Source organism: Tasmannia lanceolata, unplaced genomic scaffold, assembly GCF_043159265.1.
Source record: "Tasmannia lanceolata isolate RefF3 unplaced genomic scaffold, GAP_Taslan_0.1 ptg000037l, whole genome shotgun sequence".
NCBI lineage: Eukaryota > Viridiplantae > Streptophyta > Magnoliopsida > Canellales > Winteraceae > Tasmannia > Tasmannia lanceolata.
The window spans coordinates 14,757,977-14,775,886 of NW_027518714.1; the positions used below are offsets into that span (position 1 = coordinate 14,757,977).

At 38.5% G+C, this 17,910-nt stretch overlaps 1 protein-coding gene across 2 annotated transcripts; it reads right to left on the bottom strand.

The window, feature by feature from the left end:
• Positions 1–206: 206 nt before the first annotated feature.
• On the bottom strand, positions 207–16,219 carry SD3 (import inner membrane translocase subunit). Of its 2 annotated transcripts, XM_077371541.1 has the most exons (8): positions 15,784–16,219; positions 13,294–13,353; positions 13,189–13,207; positions 10,631–10,740; positions 8,518–8,699; positions 2,127–2,175; positions 1,929–2,048; positions 207–641 (listed from the first exon to the last, which is right to left on the bottom strand). In XM_077371541.1, exons 1-8 carry the CDS (start codon positions 15,961–15,963, stop codon positions 483–485), a joined length of 879 nt encoding a protein of 292 aa, XP_077227656.1. In that variant the 5' UTR covers positions 15,964–16,219; the 3' UTR covers positions 207–482. The 2 variants fall into 2 exon arrangements, with proteins under 2 accessions (XP_077227656.1, XP_077227657.1); XM_077371542.1 differs by lacking the exon at positions 13,294–13,353.
• Between the last annotated feature and the right edge of the window lie 1,691 nt (positions 16,220–17,910).

The window sequence follows — 17,910 nt, forward strand, 5'->3', positions numbered from 1 at the left end:
GGACTCTGAGAATTCATTTTTAGTCCAAAAGCTATTATTGGACTCAAATCGATTCTCAAAATCCAAAACGAGTAGTGCCCAAGTGATCTGAACCCACTGGAGAGATGCTATGTACTAAAGTTCTCATGTCACGGTTACAAGGAGCTGAAAATGGATTAGTGTGTGAGCACATGCCAAATGTAGACCCCCATCACCAAAGTTCAATGTAGATGGAAGTGGGCCCTTCTTTAATCCCATGTCACCTTGTAATCTTTCGATTATTAAACGATTACATTATCTCAATTCATTTTTCGCGACATCCTCAACAAATAAACATGGAGAAAATTTTAACAAATTAACTAACGCCAGACCCATTTCACTAAACAAAATATAAGGAACCCTTCTTAAGCATTGAAACACGCGGAACAACAGTGTCGATCTAGGTTCCTTACCTGTGGATGGTTGGTAGTGAGCCCCATCAGATGATGGCATTCAAAACACCCTTAAGCCGGGACATATGATTCAAGCATTAGTTGAGCGGGCGAGGGCGATTTAATTTCAACAATCAGGTAAGTGTACTTCCATTGCTTGTCAACTTTGTCCTTGAACATTTCGGTGTAAACCTTTCCTGCTCCGTGCGGTCCGCGGATATAAAAGTTAATCTGCATCAATAGTTGGACATCATGGCAAGTTTCAACAAAAAAGAAATAAATTTAATGTTAAAGCTCATTTGGGTTGGGTTGGGTCGGGTTCAACTTTTGCTAAAAAATAAATTAGAATCAACCTGAAACCGACCCGATTTTAAGGTAAAAGCTCAACCCAATTTCCGAAGCAGTCCCCACGAGCATGGTTTCACTGATTTAGTACAGTGATGATACGTGCTATGGGCTTTCGCCAATATCAATATGACCCCACACTGTATTTACTCATGGAGCCATAACTCGCATGACGATCCTCTTGGTTTCTGTTGATGATATTATTCTCACTAGGGCAGAAACAGCCTTTATCAAACCATCAAGCATCAATAAACATATAGGTGCTTATACAATGGGGTTTATCCAGCTAGTAATTAAACAGTCAACCAACATAGTAGGGAAGAACATAGTGGGGAAGAGATGGATGGGATTTTGGAATTATAACGCACAGGCTAAATTAGGTTTAATTCATCATTATCCAACTGCTCAGGAGCTTGTGACCTATACAACAATAGCCTCTTATCTTCGGTTTACTAACATTAAGTTTTAGGGAGTTCAATTTGGACAGTAAAAGAAAAGGGGCCCGGTTCTTGTCAGGAATACCGAGGTATCTTTAATTTATTAAATAAGTTTACTACGTTTTGGTTAGATCTGTTAAAGTATAAAAAGATTAAATACTGCCCTTCTCCAACAGCTTGATTTTTGAAGAAGTTGGTAAGTTTCTAACATGGTATCAGAGCCAAAGGTCTCGAGTTCAAACCTCCCCGATATCCAAAAAAAAATCCACGTGCAATGGTCGGCCCAAGGAGGGACCACATGTACCACGTGTTTGCCAAGTGGGCCACATTTGAAGGGGAGTGTTAAAGTATAAAAAGATTAAATACTGCCCTTCTCCAACAGCTTAAGCTTTTGGAGAAGTTGGTAAGTTTCTAACAAGATCTAATTTGCTAAAATGAAAAGAAACAGATATTTCAAGAAAATAAACAACATTGGGCCCTGATAGCTGCGAAAGTTCATACAAATTTGGCATGTGAGCCTGTATAATTGGTGCCTAATTTGATATTGCATCATGTTCATTGCCAGTCCAAATGTTTCTTGAACATATGTTCATAAAGCCAGTGCTAATATAGAAAGGCAAAAAATAAAATGACTTCGAAAGATTTAAATGATGAACAATGGCCTAAACATCATGTTGTATGAAAATAAAAACAAATTCATGAAAAAAAAATTCAGCAATTTCTAGTAAGATGCTACCTCAACATGCTCAACGCCATCCTCATCTGTCCATGCTCTATTGGGAATACGTTGGCGAGCAGCACGATTTCTGCTTTCCGAACCGTAGCCAGTAATAGGAGAACCAATTCTCGCTCTAACCTGACAATGCTCAAGAGATCAGATGTGGGAAATGAATGTTAAGGAATGGGCACAATAGAACATATGCTTTCTACAAACCTGACTATCATTTTGAACCCTTTCCAGTCCCTTCCCGAAAATCTTGTACCTGTAATAAGAGAATATTATTTTTATCCAGTATTAAACAAATAAAGTTAAGCTTTACCAATGAAAACAGAAGGTTATAAAGTTGCAAAGACAACAAAAAGTCTGAAATCTCATTAAAATAGGAAAGGAAAAAAGGATGATATCAAGTGCCAAAGTGTCAGCTAAGGTCCTGAACAAGGTTGCCAGAGTGGGAATCGAAAGCGGGGATCGAAGTCTCCCGGCTATGAAGCACGGGTAAGGGTACGGGGTGCGGGTACGACACGACACGGGTACGTGGGTACGTGATTTGCAAAAAAAACCGAGTGCGGGAACCTTCGCGTACGCCGAATATAATAATATATTTTAAAATTTTATTACATATTTATAAAAATTAAAAAAAATAATTGTAGAGCAATCAAATAACAATAACATCACCAAAATGGAAAATTCTAATATTACTCTTCATTTCATAAGTGATTAAGTTCCATATTTCATAACATGAGGCATCAATACATCATTCATTAGAAAAAAAAGTATGTCGCCAGTATGTTGACCAGTGCCTGACAAGATGAATAATTTTTAGAGACCAAATTATGAGATTTTTTTACACGGACTTTTGGGATTTCATAATGTTTGGACACGATAAATTTTATGAATTTTTAAAATTTGAAAAATACCACACAGTTTTGAAGTTAAGAAAGTTAAAATTTTGACCCGACCCTTTTTCTTTGAATTTTGTACTAAAACAGGAGAGTTGACTTTTTTTCCTTTTAGATTTGGGTCTTGAAACTATTTTTAATAAATCCAAATGGGGGGTATTATGTTATTTGCATGTAAATCTTAAGTAAATGGACATTTACTTAAATGGTTTACATGTAAATACCGAGTACAGGAAATGAGAGAGAAGTACAGGAGAGGAAAGAGAAGCAGCAGGAAGAACCAGGACGTGTCGGGTACGCGTGGGTGCGCACCCGACACGCACCCGACAACCAAAATTGGTTTTTTTTTCTTTTTAAAATGGGGTACGTACCTAGGACGTACCCGCAACCCATACGTGTTGGGTACGAGTGCGGGAGCCTCGGGAGAGTACCCGTGCTTCCTAGGCTCTCGGAATGGTCAGAAGCGGGAAGTCGCCGGAGAGTCACCGAAGATTCGCCGAGGAATCGTTGGGGAGTAGGGAATCGCCAAGGAATCGTTGGGGAGTAGGGAATCGCCAAGGAATCTTCGGGGAATTGCCGGAAAATTACGTTTCACATAACATTAAACCGCGGTTGCCAAAAGTGGGAATCGCGTTTCCGAGGAATCATAAACCGCGATTCCCAAAAGTGGGAATCGGGTTTACGGCGAATCCGAACCGGGATTCCCAGTTTTTGGGGATTCGAGAAGATTTCTGTTTCGGATTCGCGAACTGGGGAATCGCGGTTCCCCACTCCCAGTGAAGAATATTGCTTCCTTGGTCCTGGATCTCATTCATTCTCAAGAATCAGCTGTCACTTTGAAAACTCAGTACTCTAAGATGCAACAGGTCATCAAGGGCAGATTGTGGTGTCACGGACTCTGCTGGTACCAAGGACCGTAACAAAAACAAGGCAAGTTCCCTCGTTACAGGTAGTGTAAGGATTTTGGAAGGGAGGTTATGGATTTAAGGTGACTTTGCAAATCAATTGCTTGGGTTGTATGCCGTAGTCAGGGACTGTGGAGGTTAGTTCACATAATCCACAATATTGTTGATGTGTGTAGAGGAAAGGACTTTCGTTTTTCTTCATGTTGCATATAGAGGCTAATGATGTTGCAGAGCCCTCACTGAAAGGGATTTGAGGAGATTTTTATGTTTGAGGGAATGTGATCCAGGTGGATCGCGGCTAAGAGTGAGCCCAATTAGAGGCATCACAAGTAGCCGCAAACCCGCATGCCATTTTTTTTTTTTTTGGCCATGCTGGCATGGCGTGTTTTTTTTGGCTGCTGATTTGGATGGATAAACCAAGCAAAAATTGTGAGGTTTGTTTGTTGGGTGAAGATAAGTCTCGACACCTTGCACCAAGGAGTACAATTCTAATATCAGCCCATTTTGTTTGGAAACTGCATACCATTAGGGAGTTTTTATTGGATGGAGAATCAACTGGGTTAGTGAAAAATCTCCTAAGAAGACATGCCGTGATATATTGGTTTTGTGGGAAACCGTAGATAGAGTTGTTTTTGGATAATGATAGTAATCAGATCCTTTTTTCTCTATTTTGAATTACATGTAATCTGGGCATTAGAGCCCAAGACCATGGGGTCTTTTTCTGCTTAGCTCTAAGTAGCTAATAAAAAGAACAGGAAAAAGGGACGGATGGACTTTTTCCTATTGGCAAAAATCAGTGTATTTGTGTTCTCTTCTTGTTGGTATTATTTTGGGGAGCTCTTCCATTAACGTTGATTGCAACCAAAGAGTGTACTACTACAAATCCATAAGAGAAACAAAAATTCTAGATCATTGGTATCAGAGCTCTGGTTCCGCCATCGTCTTGGGACCGCAAAACAATGGTGAACGCCCGCGCTTCGCGACAACAAGAACGTGAAGAAGAAGGCCTAGTACCCGTAACCGTTGAGCAAAGAGATACGGTGGAACATCATGGAGTAGATCAGAGACTTTTACAGATCAAGAGCCAGATGGCGACCATGATGTCGATGATGTCGCAACTGATGTCTGCCAAGGAGGCAACAACCTCGCAGCCGAATCCTGAACTCGCCACCCGTGGGAAAGAGGTGGAGGTCGAGAATGACCGAGAAGGGGGAAAAGGAGATCCGGTGACGCAAACATCCCACACGCAAGAGAGAGTCCAAGTTCAACCCTTCAAGGTGGAGGCAAGGATCAACATGCCGGTGTACGATGGCAAAGTTGACGCAGAAATATTGGACGATTGGATCGACAGGCTCGAGACGTATTTCTCAATCTACCAGTACACAGACACCCATAAGGTAAATTTCGCTAGACTAAAACTGACCAATCACACCCTTATATGGTGGAATTCCTATGCGAGAAGCAAGGGATTAGCAAACGTGACCTGGCAGCAGTTCCAGACACTGATTCGGAAGCAGGTCTACCCCCTCGGATACAAGAAAGACAGATGGGTATGATGGCAATACCTACGGCAACGATTCGAGCAAACGATGCAAGAGTACACTACAGAGTTTCACAAACAAGCCATAGTGCTTGGGATCTCCCTAGAGGAGCGAGAAACCTTTATGAAATACCTAGGTGAACTACATGAATACATCCGGAACGAATTAAATCTATTCCACATCGACACTATTGTGGAGGCAAGCATCAAAGCTATGGCAATTGAGAAACAAGATCAGAGGCACAAGAAGAAAGATGATCGGACAAGAGACAAAGCCAAGTTGGATCCAAAGCCGAGCAAGTATACCAACACAGTTCGTAAGGTGTGGTGTGATCAACGCAAACGGTCGGGCCACACAAGCGAGGAGTGTTGGATATTACACCCCGAGCTACGACCGACGAGATCACGAAACACAAACATGGAGGATGAATCTAAGGCTACTTTGCATGCTGTAGAAGCCGAGGAAGTCCAGGAGATGACAACCGTAGATGAGAAGTCAACACTCATGACCAGATCTAATGAAGCACCCTCAGTTCAAGACGAACGTGAAGAGCTTTTCCATGTTCAGATCCAAGTCAAACAGAACTTGGTGGGGGCGATCATCGATCCAGGAAGCCAGAAAAATCTGATCTCCGAAGGACTAGTCACCAAGATGGGATTCACGACCACTCCACATCCACGGCCTTATCCACTTGGATGGATCCAAAATGACGTGGAAAGGAAAATCACTCGTCAGTGTACGTTCAAGTTTGCCATCACTGATCGATACGTGGATGAGGTCACATGCGAGATGGTACCGTTGGATGTTTGCGAAGTGATCCTCGGTAGCCCATATTTGTGGGATAGAGATGCAGTCTTCTACGGAAGGGAGAAAAAGTACCGACTCATGAAAGATGGGAAGGGCTCACTATCAAGGCGAATCAACCGACAGAAGGTGCCAAATCACTCATCTCTGCCACGCACGTCAAACGATTGGTGAATGCTAGCGGCAAATTTGTGACGCTCATGACAGGGCCTAAGTCTAGTAGTTCACAAACGATGGAAACACCAAAGACCCGGCCCATCCAACCGAAAAGAGGTCCTAAGCAGAAGAAACGAATACATACTCGAAAAGCTCGTCAACTGAGACAAGGTAGAAGCCATGAACGACCCCTGAAAGAACCCAAGCAATGCCAGGTTGAGCGTCCTTCAATTGAAAAGGGTAGACCCAAGCCAAACCAAACATGGTGGACATGTAGAGATGGGGGCCAACGGCTTTCTCCCCATCTCAATCATTGATTTTGCAGGAGCAAAATCCCCCAAAGAGGGGGAGCCATGATCCAGGTGGACCGTGGCTAAGAGTGAGCCCAATTAAAGGCATCACAAGTAGCCGCAAACCCGCATGTCATTTTTTTTTTGGCCATGCGGGCATGGCGTTTTTTTTTGGCATGCTGATTTGGATGGATAAACCAAGCAAAAATTATGAGGTTTGTTTGTTGGGTGAAGATAAGTCTCGACACCTTGCACCAAGGAGTACAATTCTAATATCAGCCCATTTTATTTGGAAACTGCATACCATTAGGGAGTTTTTATTGGCTGGAGAATCAACTGAGTTAGTGGAAAATCTCCTAAGAAGACATGCCGTGATATATTGGTTTTGTGGGAAACCGTAGATAGAGTTGTTTTTGGATAATGATAGTAATCAGATCTTTTTTGTCTCTATTTAGAATTACATGTAATCTGGGCATTAAAGCCCAACCAAGACCATGGGGTCTTTTTCAGCTTAGCTCTAATTAGCTAATAAAAAGAACGGGAAAAAGGGACGGATGGACTTTTTCCTATTGGCAAGAATCAGTGTATCTGTGTTCTCTTCTTGTTGGTATTATTTTGGGGAGCTCTTCCATTAACGTTGATTGCAACCAAATAGTGTACTACTGCAAATCCATAAGAGAAACAAAAATTCTAGATCAGAATGCATAAATTTCCACCGAAACTGACACTAAATAACCGAAATATTTCACTCTCCATCAGCATGGAAACACATACTAAAACCGAAACGCATACCGGAACCAAAACCATAGTTATAGTCGTGGTATACTATACCATTATGTGTTGCATAATTATATTGACAGTAGTGGATCAGATCAACATTGAGGATGACTCTCAATGTGGCCAGATGTATGAGATAGGACGTTTGACACCTGTGGAAATTTGTGGATGCCATAGAGGAGATCATGGACACTCTGGAGGGTCATAGTGTAGATTTCATCCATGTTTGGCTATCAGCCAATTCTAATGAAGACGCTCAAACACTTTCTAGAGTTACCAGGGAGTCGATCCTTCGGCTTGATCAGCCCATTTGAGCTGCTGTTTTTCCTATTGATTGTTTCGATCAATTTTGACTGTCTCTGTCCTGTTTGACTATCATTTGCATTTATCTTTTCCTTCTGATTTTTTTGATGAATTGTTATTAACCACCTTGGAAATTGGGCTTCGCCCCTCACTGATAGAATTTCACTATTCAAAAAACAAACATTTAGTGATATAAATACACATTTCCATCAACCAATAACTTTACTTGGATAACATCAAAGCACATGCAGTTCTTTAGTAAGGCTATACATGATAATTCCCAAATTTATTAGTAAAAACTTATTTCTACCCAATAGTTTGCCTACAACATTGATAAACAACATATTAATCCTTATTACCACCTCCACATACACCAACGCTAAATGTCAGTGTTATGGCTAGCAATTATGTGCAATCCAATAGCCACACAAATCCTTTAGCAATAGGTGGAGTTTCTGAGAAAAAAAAATCCATCAGAAAGCAAACATACCAACACTTTTGGTAAAAAGGCAACCAATTTGAATTTATTTCTATGTTAATAATAAATTCAAGCATTCACCATTTCAATAAGAAAAGAAAAACTAAGATCATCCCTTTGATTTAATGGTATTTTACCATTTTAAAAGAACTAATCCTTCTGATCTGCCTGCAACAAAAGCAACAGGCTTACTTATCCAACAAACTTTCTGGATATTTGCGATAGATTAAAGATATTATAGCGATAATGTTACAGTTCGGATTATTTAAAATCCAGGTTTCTGCATCATTCTAGAAATCAGCATAACCTCATTAGATTATCTAGAAGGATTCTTACTTTATAAATGATACCAATTTATAGAAGAAAAAAAATAACAATAGGGATACAATATAGGGTTTAACTTCCTGCATCAGAATTGCTAACAATAAAGAATACATAAAGGAAATCTTACTCTTTTGGTTGAAATATGAGCTCCTTGAAAACAGCATAGGCCGCAGCACCTGCAATACCTAGCCCTGCAAGTATTATAACACTATATGAAGCACCCTCAGTAAATGTCACCGGTTTCTCTGGGATATTGTACGTAGGAGCATCAAAGGGATCCTCGATGGTAGATATATCTTTTCTCTTCCCCTGGAGAAAGAAAAGAAATTCAATTAAAGTGAAACTTTCTGCCTCACATAACATGAGAAGAGATGGAAAACATGCAAACTTCTAGCATGTTTTCAAAACTAAGAATCGGATTCAAATTCCTGGCAACAAAATTAAAATAGCATAACATTAAGAGCATAAGAAAATATTTGACTGTCTTCTAATTGTAAAATATACCTTCTACTAAGATGTGTACATGTACAAGAAGAAATTAGATCCCATCTTTAGATATCCTCAGTTCCATTTAGGCAATCTTCTCATGCATTCTTTAATGCAGGACAAAAGGGAAAAAGAACTACAAAAGAAGGTTCGGATGTTTTTTCCACTGGATCTAGATTAAAACGGGTTCTTTGCAATCAAATAGATAAAGAAATAGGTTCAAACAAATACGTTTTTAAGAGAAGTAATAGACTAAAATGAAGAATGTATAAAAAAAATCACTATGGGGGGCTTGAATGTAAAGGAAATGATGTAACAATAAGTTTTAGGAGGGAGCTAATTAGCTACTTGATCTTCTAGTTCAAATGTCTACTGTGGTTGCACTTCTCATTAGCTTTTTTTTGGGTAGGTAAGCTGGGATCGAACCACCGACCTCAAGGCCAAAGAACATAGTCTTTACCATTGAGCTAGAGGCTAAACCCCAAAGATAGATCTTCTTCTTCTTCTTTTTTGAATGGTCCCCAAAGATAGAACTCATTAGCTATTATGTGATCTATGTTTTGTTTTGTTTTTTTTTTTCTATGATTTAACAGGTGTTTTGAATTTATTGCTGACACGTGTCGTGTCGTGTGGACGCTGACACTTAGTGTCGACACTTGTAAATGTACCGATAGAAGTATCAGACTTAATGTGGGCGTACCGACGCATTTTTGTACCGTTTGAAGTATAACATTCTATTTTATTATTGAATATTGTGTTTACCTCTTTTATTATTAACTCTTCTTTGATTGTATACTCTTCTTTTAGCTCTTCTTTAACTAATATTTGTTGTTATATCCCCTCCTCAAAACCTAAAACCCTAAACAAATTCTTATTCTAATAATATATTCATTGTATCTTACTGTGTTCACTAATCATAAATATATACGCTTTCTGTCTTAGTAGTGTCTCCGTTTCTAAATTTTGGGGGTTTGTTGTGTCCAACACTCCGTGTCCATGTTGACAAGCAACACTCGTGTCCATGTCCACCAATCATAGGTTTTCTTGCATTAAGAACGAGAGAAAAAACAATTCCACCCCAAGTCCTCCAAGATAATTTTTTTATAATTTGATGAGATTGTATGTTCTCATGTTCGAATCAGATAAGCTAGTTAGAAAAGCAATCAGGTAAACAGATAAATTTGCAACTTGTGTACCGTGTTAAGGGTATGAATCTACTTAGGCTTTTTTCATCTTTTTGGAGAACCATGCCCCCACTATCTTCTTCACACATGGCTTTTCTTTTTCGAGTGCTAAGTTAGAAATTTAAGTAATAAAGAAAAGCTATATGAAAGATATCCAAAACTAGACTAAGCCGGTCACTGCATCACAGATATTTCATACCTCCAATTTATCATTTGTTAACAATTTGCTATAGAGTAATTCCTTATGCTTAGCTGACCAACTGGAAATGTGTAAATGGTACAGGTGTTTCATAACATTTATTCACAGAATAAATAGAGTGTAAATATTGAAGAACGGACAATAAAGTGCCAGAGCTTACACTGACTACTATTGACAGAAGAAGAGGCACCTTTTAATAATGTTCCTTTCTTCTAGAAACTAGAATATTTTTAATAACTATCTGAATTTTCAAAAATATCTTACATCTGCCAATATCACAAAGGTGGAGAAAAATCCAGAAGAAAAAACATGCATGTAAGTATTGTAATTGAACAAAGAAAGGACAAAGATGGAATAACATGTAATTATACCTCATTTGCTGTTTGTCCTGACGTCTGCGAAGCTGAAGTGGATGCAAGCGTTCTAACAAAACAACGAAGCATATGGATTCTAGATTGCCTTCCAGATAAAGTATGGATTCCTACAAAGAAATTATTGTCAACCAGTAAATTGCCATTAACGTTACTGTAATTAATCTGCTAATGATTTAAGAGAACTGTTCTAGGAACTATCAGAAACAGTGTGTGCCAAACTGTCTCTATTAGTCCATTCATCCACTAAAATATTTATCTATTTACGCTGCAATGACTGAGCAGTTTCTATAAAGGCTTAAATAATAAATTGGGATAAATTACAGGGCAGATAAACTAATGATGACAAGGAAAACAAACTGCCCTACACAATATGACCTACAATCCCATGATAATAGTTAGCCTTCCAAGTGATACAGGACCAAAATTTCTTCAATTTGAGACAACAGTTATACCATAGAAAATACCTATAAACACTAATAGAAATTCTAAAAGGCTGGCATTCCAGAACATAACAGGAACTATAAAGATATGGAGTAATGAACTATTCCAACAGAAGTAAAGATAGTGGTGCTCTATATGCGGACATCTCTTTTAATCAAGAATAATCCATACCAATGAAAAATCACCCAAAGCAAATGCTGACCAATCAAAGCATAAGTTGGGAATTTGATCTTCAAACAATCAAAGCAGAAGGTATAAATTTGACCTTCATAGGAAGAGTTAAAATAAACCACATCCAAGTGATTCGGGAAGAGCTATTTACGTTCTACTGGAACTCCCGGATTTTCTCTTTTACACCATTGGAGCATAGAATAATTAGAAGCGTGGCTTCAAATTTTCACAAAGTGGACAAACATTTTGAAAGGGCCTTCTTTCTCCTATGCCTAGGGCTGTCCTTCTAACCTATGATTTGCCAGACACTTTGAATTTATTGCCGACACACGTGTCATGTCGTGTCCAACACGACACCCGTGTCCACACGTGTCGACGCTCCTTTAGACACTTTTAAGTGTATTGCTAGAAGTGTCAGTAACTTTATATGTATGTATCTGTACGAGTGTGCCACTATTTCTAGATTTTTAAGGGATCCATGTCAGAGACCGCATATCCATGTCGAAACTCGACACACAAATCTGTGTCCACAAATCATGATTATATGTATTTTCTATTTTAGCCGTGTCCCCGTTTCTAAATTTTGGGAGTTTGCTGTGTCCGACACTCCGTGTCCGTGTCGACACGCGACACTCGTGTCCGTGTCCACAAATCATAGCTTCTAACCAATAATGGGTTTAAGTAGTCAAGAAGTTAGATTCAAAGGGAAAGTTTAAAGGGAACCCAGGCCAGTCCAAAGTGGGAGATGTTCCTCATGGAAGTAGTTTGTGATCATCATTGACACTTTCATTGCTGGCACTACTGATGTTAAACATTTTGTGAGAGATGAAGCTCCACGCATTGAAAGTACAGCCCCAGTGTTATTTATAGCCTTGAAATTCATACTTCTTTGCGATTTACAGTGGAATCTGAAATATTGCCAATTGGACCAATTGCAAGCCAGTTCCTCGGAGTTCATCCTAGGTTTCTTTCCCAATATCCTTATTGAGATTTTTTACTTTGTTTTGATTCTTTTGAAGCTTAATGAAGCTTAAGGTCTCACATAGCATGCATACAGAAGCAAACTTGGTGATTGATCACCTTGTTATAAATGGGTCAGATGGAGCAGAATTTCTTGTTGGGAATACTTCTCCATGAATGCATTTTCATTGGCTCATTTATTTTATTTATGGAGGCAGAATCTTCTTTTTCCGATTCAATAATCTCATTATTACTAATCAAGAAAGATCCCATCAAGTCATACGGTATTGGGCTTTAGAATAAAAAGCAGAATGACTTGATTTGTAACTCCAACTATCCATTATATCTTCACAAAAGCCAAAAGGCATTAGCAGATACATCTAGGGACTCCCCATTACCCGGTCAGTTGATGCAGTTCATGACCATTTTAAAACATTTAAGTAACTGTGAAATGTGAGTAACTTAGCAAGGACATTTCATTTTTCACAAATCAGTATTGTAGAATATGAACTGACCGCCATCCCCAAAAAAAATGAAAGCTTAAACTTTTGTTTTCCTTTTATTTTCTTTTTACTGGTGTTTTTTAATACAGACTAATTACATTTCTGCATATCCAAGTATAGTTCTTTGCATATGCCATACCATTCAAAGTTATGCTTTTACAGTTTACTTAAATCAATATATGAGTTTCTAACTTTAAATATTGTAACAAGCCATTCATTAACCAGAAAATCTGGACAGGATAACAAGCCAATGCATCTACCAGAATCTCCTATATTATTTATAGAATAAAAAGAAAATCCACATTAAAAAAAAGTCATAAAAAATTACAATACTTGGAAAAAAAACGTATTCATGTGCCATATTAAATGGTTAGGAGACTCTTAACCTCTCAACAATGCACTCCAACAGAAAGATAACTGGAACAGTTATTCATTACTAAAAGAACAATTAAATCCAAAGTAGTCATGCAAATAACTCACCATAAGCCCTGGACAAATCCTGCAGAACATAGAAAGGGAGAAAGGAATAAGTCTTTATATATGTAATAAAAAAAACTGAAAGTAGACAGCAGCAATCTTATCCACCTTATTCGACAAATTCGCATCAGTACAAGACTTGCTCACACGACATGACTTTAATATCACCTGCGGTTGTATCATCATAAAAAGTTTCCATAATTACAGAATATAGATGGACCCACACTTATAATTAGTAACCCTATGCAAAAATAACACCCAAACAGTTTGCAGTATTCATCACTCCCAGAAGTGAACAGAAACATTGCCAATCGTACACATAAAGGTAAAAATATCAGGAAATAAGATTGCTATTTGGAAAAATATCGGGAAAAAAGAAAAACATAAAACTAGCATACACATCCAAATTAGTGAATTTCATTTTTTAACTGTACCACAAGACTCTTCTATGAATCCTCCCGCTGTCAGTCATAAATAATTTTTTTCTACCTACAATAGATCTGCCTAATCTAGTTCAAGATTCCTCTTTTCTTGCTTTCCATATCAATAATGGTTTTATACTTTTATTGATTAAATGGAAAAGATCAAGAACGGAAAGGCAAATTAAATAACCAAACAAAGTTACACCTAAACTGCTGAGATAGTGTCCCCTGTACTCATAAAACGCCTCGCTATTCAATATTTAGCTAACAAATCAGCTATGCCTCGTAGCCTCACATGAACATGATGGAGAAGACAATTGAATTCTAAGCATCTGATAAAGATCAATGTGATGTCGAAAGAAAGGAATAGAAGGAATAACATGATGGGGTGAGAGACCACGGAAAAAAGAAAAAAATAAGAGTCAATAGTTGACCTCCCCTCCCCTCACTTTTTTATATATAGTGATAAAAAACATAAATACCCAAATACACTTATCACACTTAGAGTAACTGCTAATCTCCATGGGGCAAATAACTCGCAACCCACGCATTTTGGTGTTGTTATAAATAGCTCCAGAGATGTCAATTTACGTGAGACTATTTTTCAAGATTTAGGAGGTTTGGATTAAAAAGGGGCTTCTACAACAGGTCCTTTGTTTTATTAGAGTGAGGATAGAAATTAAAGGAGGTTGGAACTGGTGTTTCAAAATACTGATGTGGGTCAAAACGCGGGCAAAGCAAATCCTGGTTGACTCAGCATGATGTGGTCAAGTACTCAATTGACACGGTTATAACTCGGGAGAGTCTAAGGAGTTTTGACTAACTTTGTTGGGCAAAACACGGACTCAAACCAAAACACAGCCAAGGTAAAAGGGAGTCGACTCGGGGGAGTCCACGACGATTCAGGGGTGCTTTGAAACTATGATTGGAACATTTTTCCCATAAATAAACTGTTCAGACAAAACCTTGGGAGGCACAGCAAATACGTAGCTCAAAGTTTGAGTTTATTTTCTGCAGTTTATTATTCCTTTCTGTTGCACAAACAGGTAAAGGCCTGTTCTAATTTATATATTTCCAAATTCCTGCTTCAATTCTACCGCAAATTGGGGTTCTGCTCCTTTTTCTGGGGTTGGTTTTCACATTCTATACATCAAAAGGTGCAGCTAAAAAAATTGAAACAGGTATGAGTTATTTGAGAGGTATGGATGGAAGAGGGTCTGGAATTCACCTACGATGCTCTCATATCTTCTGATGTGTATCCCTCAAGTCAGGGACCTCCAATTCATCCTTAAATGCAATAGGATGCCATCACAGGGAAATAAGACAACCTTATGAATCATGGTGTTGGACTGGGTGACTAATTATTAGTTGCTATTGCTAGAAATATGACTGCAAGAACGGTCCTATAGTGCCAACATATTTAGGGCTTCTTCTTGGTGCCCCAAAGTTGAAGTGGCAGTTGAGACTTGACTCGACATTAGATAAAATTTCCCTCTTTGTACTGCTATTATCTTTCTTCAGGTACATGTCATCATTATAAGAACTGTTTTGTGGAAGTGTGTGTGTTTAAGAAGCAAATTAGACTTAGGAGGATGATGATTAGATTTGGAGGGTGGGTTACAAGGCAAAGGTGTAACAAGCAGTAGGAGTCCACAAATTGAAGGGATAATAGTACAATAGATGTGGGTTTAGGGAGGGGCTTAAACATAGGATGCAGGAAGTGGATAGAATTCATTTCTTGGTGGACAGGTGGAGGAATAGTGTGCATATGAATCTTTGTTCACTACTTTCCAGGAGATTAAATATGGGGCCCGATCGGGCATGCTCGTACAAGAGCCGCCACCGCCCTCGATATTTGATCCAACAGCAGCCCCCCTTCTTCATCTTTTTTTTAAATGGCAAGTTTTACCCATGAAGATTACAAATTTTTTGTTCAAATTCAGAGGATAATATACTTGAGACTAATCATTTAGTATTGAGAATCCTTACTAGGCCTTGTGTCAATGGAATAAAGCTGATACCAATTACAGACTATATGATTGTTTGTTTGGTCTGTTAGCCCTCTTTCAATTAGATTTCAGTGTTCCCTACAGAGTTTTCCCTATACTAATTTGAAAGAATGAAATTCTGTAAATTTGGAGATAAACCAATAGAAATTTTGGTAGGATTTACTTACATTGTGAAGAAGGTTCGACTCCCCTTGGTGTATGAATTTTGCTTCCTGAATACTTCTGAGACGGTAATTGGGGACAAAGGAATAGGGATTTGTGTGATTATGGGAGATATTTCTAAGCAAAAAAGATGAAGACGGGGAGGATAGGGTTTTGCGAAGGAATGAGGAGACGAAAGCAGGCATTTTTTCTCTCTCTCTCTCTCTCTCTTCTTAATGTCTTTCTAGGGTTTTCTTGAGATTTACCAAGATTGATTTTGGTAATTTCAGTAACATTGAGTAACCATAAATCGGATAAAATGGATAAATATTAGGGTTTTTGGAGTCTGTCCTAGGGTTTTTTTTTTTCCCCTGTGACAAACAGAACTAAAGGAACGAATGATGGAATTGAGAAAAAATAGAAAGAAAGACGAAGAGATTGATCATTTTGGGGACTTTAGGGTTTCTGAGAGAGAAGTAAGACAAAGAGCTACTAAGAAGACGCGCTCGTGTCAGGGAGCTGTCTAACGGACCTCCTATATAATGACGATTTTTAATGACGTGAAATAACAAAGATACCCTAATTATGTTTGCATTATAATGAGGATCAAAGGGCAGATTTAGATGGGATCCGCCCATGTCCAAGTCACTTCACTTTGGGGTGTTCATTATTCGGTTAAAACCGAATAACCGAACTGAATTGGTTCGATTCAGTTTTTTTCCTTTTCGGTTCGGTTTCGGTTTTTTTTTTTTTTTTTGAAAATTCGGTTTCGGTTCGGTTTCAGTTATCTCAAAAAAAAAATCGGTTAAACCGAAATTATGATAAAAACTATTATTTTTTTCAAAAAAAGTGCTATATGGGCACTCCGTAGGATGATCAAAACCGTCCATTTGATTGATCACAACTTAATTAGAGTGTGCTCAAAAAATCATTTCGATTGGATGATCCTAGCCCTCCGATCGAAACCAAGATTTTGCTTTTTTCCCTCTCTTTTTCCCACTATTCGGTTATTCGGTTATAAACGAATTTTTAATCGGTTCAGTTTCAGTTCAGTTTTTCAAAATTTTGGTTCGGTTTCGGTTACCGAAATTTGATAACCGAAATTATTTTGGTTATCAAATTTCGGTTTGGTTATAACCAAATAACCACCCCTAACTTCACTCACTTGTTTGTTTTGGATATTTAGAACCGACTATGAGTCCAAACTGATTATTGAACCCAATTTGGAACGAGTCCAACCGACTATGAGCCCAAAACTGATTACCAACATTTCCTTGGCATTTGAATCCACAGGAAAAAATATAATGAGTGGGCGTACATGCCGTAAAAACTGAGCTGCGTTGGATCAAATATCATGGGTGGTACCTCCAACCAAGGTTTTAAATTTCGGTTTCGAGTGTAGTTTCGGTCCCACCAAAACCAAAATTTCAGCCAAAATTCGGTAGAAGGGCTCGAAAATGTCAGTTTTTTGGGCCGAAACTTTGGTTCTGTAAAGAAATAAATAATTAATATCTTATCTGAAATTTCGACCTAAATTTAATATATTTCGCCAATTTCGGTTTCGGAACGTTTCGGTCTCGGTACTGACCGAAATAAAAAATTTAAGATTTTCGGCCGAAATTTAAAACCTTCCCCCCAACACGAGTGTGCCTCCCACTCAGCATATAAAATCTCTGAATCCACACATGTTCAGGCTAAAACCCTATTTTCTTAAAATAATAGGGTCTGAGGTCACATCGTTTTTGGACAGCAGTAGATTATCAAAGTCCAACACAAGAAGGCCCACATTTTGTTTTAGAATTTGAGAATTAATTATGAATCAAAAACTAGGGGTGCCAATGGATCCACTTCGGATCGGATCCATCTATGCATCGGTCACGATCCATTTAAATTTCTCATCAGCCGGATCGGATTCGAAGTGTTCTTTGGATCCTACTTCATGTGTCTTGGTCATGATCTGGACCATCCATCTGAGTGTCCTCGGAGGTCCTACATGCATTTTAGGCATGCAATTAAAATTCTTAAAAGTGTTGGTCCCAATTGGATGATAGTGCAAATATAAGTAGCCTAGAAAAACCCATTTACTTAATAGTATTCTCTACATGTATGTGAAAGTACGCCGGAAAAAATACGGTAGGGCCCATAGTATTGGA

Excerpts from the sequence above, each read along its gene's own strand:
- SD3 (XM_077371541.1), bottom strand. The coding sequence starts at position 15,963 with ATGCCTGCTTTCGTCTCCTCATTCCTTCGCAAAACCCTATCCTCCCCG. Across the intron at positions 13,354-15,783 it reads AGTCGAACCTTCTTCACAAT|GTGATATTAAAGTCATGTCG; the intron begins GTAAGTAAATCC and ends ATACAACCGCAG. Across the intron at positions 8,700-10,630 it reads CAGGACAAACAGCAAATGAG|GGGAAGAGAAAAGATATATC; the intron begins GTATAATTACAT and ends TTCTTTCTCCAG.